This window comes from Phytophthora parasitica (genome assembly GCF_000247585.1).
Source record: "Phytophthora parasitica INRA-310 unplaced genomic scaffold supercont2.48, whole genome shotgun sequence".
Lineage (NCBI taxonomy): Eukaryota > Oomycota > Peronosporomycetes > Peronosporales > Peronosporaceae > Phytophthora > Phytophthora nicotianae.
This window is the reverse complement of record NW_008649034.1, coordinates 448,180-450,903: the sequence shown is the minus strand read 5'-3', so window position 1 is coordinate 450,903 and position 2,724 is coordinate 448,180. Positions and strand designations below refer to the sequence as shown.

The 2,724-nt window shown below is 46.4% G+C and overlaps 2 protein-coding genes across 2 annotated transcripts in view; one reads left to right on the top strand and one right to left on the bottom strand.

Annotated features, from left to right (window-relative positions):
- Positions 1–1,514, top strand: part of PPTG_15248 (hypothetical protein) — a 3,618-nt gene extending 2,104 nt beyond the window's left edge. Inside the window, exon 2 of the mRNA XM_008912620.1 lies at positions 125–1,514. Coding sequence (XP_008910868.1) covers positions 125–229 — 105 coding nt within the window. The 3' untranslated portion in view covers positions 230–1,514. The remainder of the gene's footprint in view (positions 1–124) is intronic.
- Positions 1,515–1,846: 332 nt separating this feature from the next.
- PPTG_15247 (hypothetical protein) lies at positions 1,847–2,643 on the bottom strand. Its single transcript, XM_008912619.1, has one exon. The coding sequence runs from the start codon at positions 2,418–2,420 to the stop codon at positions 1,986–1,988; it is 435 nt and encodes a 144-aa protein (XP_008910867.1). The 5' UTR covers positions 2,421–2,643; the 3' UTR covers positions 1,847–1,985.
- Positions 2,644–2,724: the final 81 nt, after the last annotated feature.

Here is a 2,724-nt window from a genome sequence, read left to right as displayed (position 1 = left end):
TGGGCGGCATGTTGATGCAGTTACGCAAAAAAATGGCGGGACCATCCGCATCGAAGTCTTCTGTTTTCACTAAAATCAAGTGGGGGATCCGCTAAATCCTTTACGTGGTCTATGTAACCGACAGATGAAGCCCTTACTGGCTATTGTACATGTATTGCTCTCGCGCACAGCTGAACCTGCAAAACACCGTAGTTATCCACGTCTTCGAGATTTTTCTGCATTACACTGAATTTGTACAGTGAACCTCGCAATTCGCGGTGTTATCTGTCATCCCATCCGCTGAACACGTCTGGGCATTAGTATCCGGATACCAAGGGAGCCACAATCTCTTTTACTAGTACCAAATTCCTTTGCTTCGTCCAAATCAGACACATAGACACTACGCAAGACCGATTTGAGGTTCTTCATTTCTCCGATATCACTCAAAGAAGAACGTGCCGGGCATTTTTCATCAATGAACGACTGTGTCCTTCAGCCTACTTACTTAACGACACTGTGATCTGAGGAATCGTCGAGCGAGCCAGAACTCTGCAATGATCCTACACGCCCCAGATCTCGGAGGAAGCGAGACCTCGACGTTCTTATTCCTCATATCTAAGACAATGGTCACGTGCGTAAGGAGAGACAGGACTCATTTCAAGGATACCCTGGGAAACGCACCGAGAAACAACATCATCGCTTACAAGAGCGCCAATACTTCAGATAAATGACTACTAATTCTTTGCTATGGCGGAGCTTGCAATCTTGGAGAAATTACGACTGCGAGAGCTATACCGACTGCACCATTCGATATTTGAAAAACATTATGCTCATTCTTAATGAGGAGGCTGGTAAACTAAGATCGATGGACTTGAGCAGCGCCAACATTCTGTGACGACCCAGATTCGTGGAGTAGTAGCCGAATATGCAAAGTCTTGTGAGTCTTGCGTTCGAAGATGAATCACTACCACAACCCGATATCCAATGAGGACTCGAACGTCATTTACACCAATGTAGCATTTAACGTTTCATACGGCGTGGACAAGATGATACTTACAATACTGGAAGCAGATTACTCAAGTGTCGAAGGGGACCTTTAATCGCTACAACGGCAACTAATCTTTCCATCTCACAGGAAACAAATTGTGATGTCTTTCTTCTCTTCACCAGCGGGTCAGATACTCGTGGCAATTTAGTCGATGAACAGCTCGACCAAACGCTTGTCGTGCGTGGTAGAGCATTTAAAAGAAGTGACCCTGCCACCGGATTGCAAGAGTCATGAGTCAGTCGGACGTGTTGACCGATGCTACGTATACTCGGGTATCTGGTTGACGCAGCTAGAGCATTTCAAAGAGCCTCCGTGGCACCGAACTTCTTAACTGTGACCACATAATGTAAATCCACTCTGTGTAAAAGTTGCTCACGGTGATGAACTCCAAACGTCGCTATTCTCACACAAACCACTTGGTTAGATCTACATTTATTAGCATTCGTTCTGTTTCGAAATGATGCATGTATCCGACGAAAATTATCGAGTGGTAAATAAACCAACAATGCCCTTTTACTAAAGTATAGGTGCTAGACTGTCTCGAAGACGAAAGACAGGGTTGTGCGACCATGCTGAGTATTTTATCTTTGCATTTCTCGAACTAAGAAAGACTGTGCTATATGCATGAGTGCACGTAAAAAAGCGTCAAAGAAGGTGATAACTCTGTCGGTTCATGGCGAGAGTTTAGCGGCGTCTACGACGGACGCGTCCATGCATGCTATACTACCTTTGAGACCAATTCATTCATGTGAACAAGTGAAAGCAGTTTTGCCTTTCCTGACAGCGTCAGCCTGACATAAATATCAGAGTAAGCGTTGCCTCTGTAATTGCATCCATCTGTACCGACTTTAAATGATTACGCCATTTCTTTACTAAAACAAAATAAACGTACCTCTTAGATTAGATCAGATATTCAGAACTTTGTCATCTCTTGGAAACATGGAAATAAAACATGAAATTATGGTTTAGTTGACCTCCACTGGAAGTCCGGAGAGATCAGAGCCCTCTCAAACACGCGAGACGTGTCCTCCAAGTTCCCTAAAAGACGCAGCATAGATCTCAATAGATCCGACTTGCTCATTACGCTCGCCACGCGGCAGTAAGCGGGATCCCACTCGAACCTCATCGAGCCGCGCATGACAAGCCGTTGATTCAGCAGCTTATCCGCCAAAGGATGGTCCTTGTCACTACTCGTAAGATGAGGGAACACATTCCGCAATGTCCTCTCCGTAATGGTGACTCTTGTCGTCGTCTCAGCGACTACCGAGTTGCCAGTCTTCGTCAGGCCTTCCAGCTCGAGTTCCACATCTTCGAACCACATGCACAGACATTTCCAGCTCCTCATCATGGCTTCTATGCCGCGACCAGCGTTAAACGCCACGTCTGGGGCCATAGCGTTGCGCAGCAAGTCTTGCTGAGCCGACGGCTGCGTAGTAGCAGAAGTCTTGACACCGTAACGAAACAGTCGAAAGTATTCGGTCGAAACACTCCAGACGTTCTCCTTGGTCGGGATCGCAGAGGATACCGAACGTCGTCGCTTCTCGAGCTTATTGATTTCGTCTTGTAGCTGACGAGTCTCCTGTTCGAGGGTATTGGCGTAGTCGTCTTTCTTCTTCCGATACCGAATCTGCCGCAAACGACGGAGTTCTCGAAGTCTCTTTTGCTCGCTCAGAATTTGGTCCACAATGTGGGCATGT

What these genes read in the sequence shown, in the direction of transcription:
- PPTG_15247 (XM_008912619.1), bottom strand. Translation starts at nt 2,420, where the DNA reads ATGGCCCCAGACGTGGCGTTTAACGCTGGTCGCGGCATAGAAGCCATG.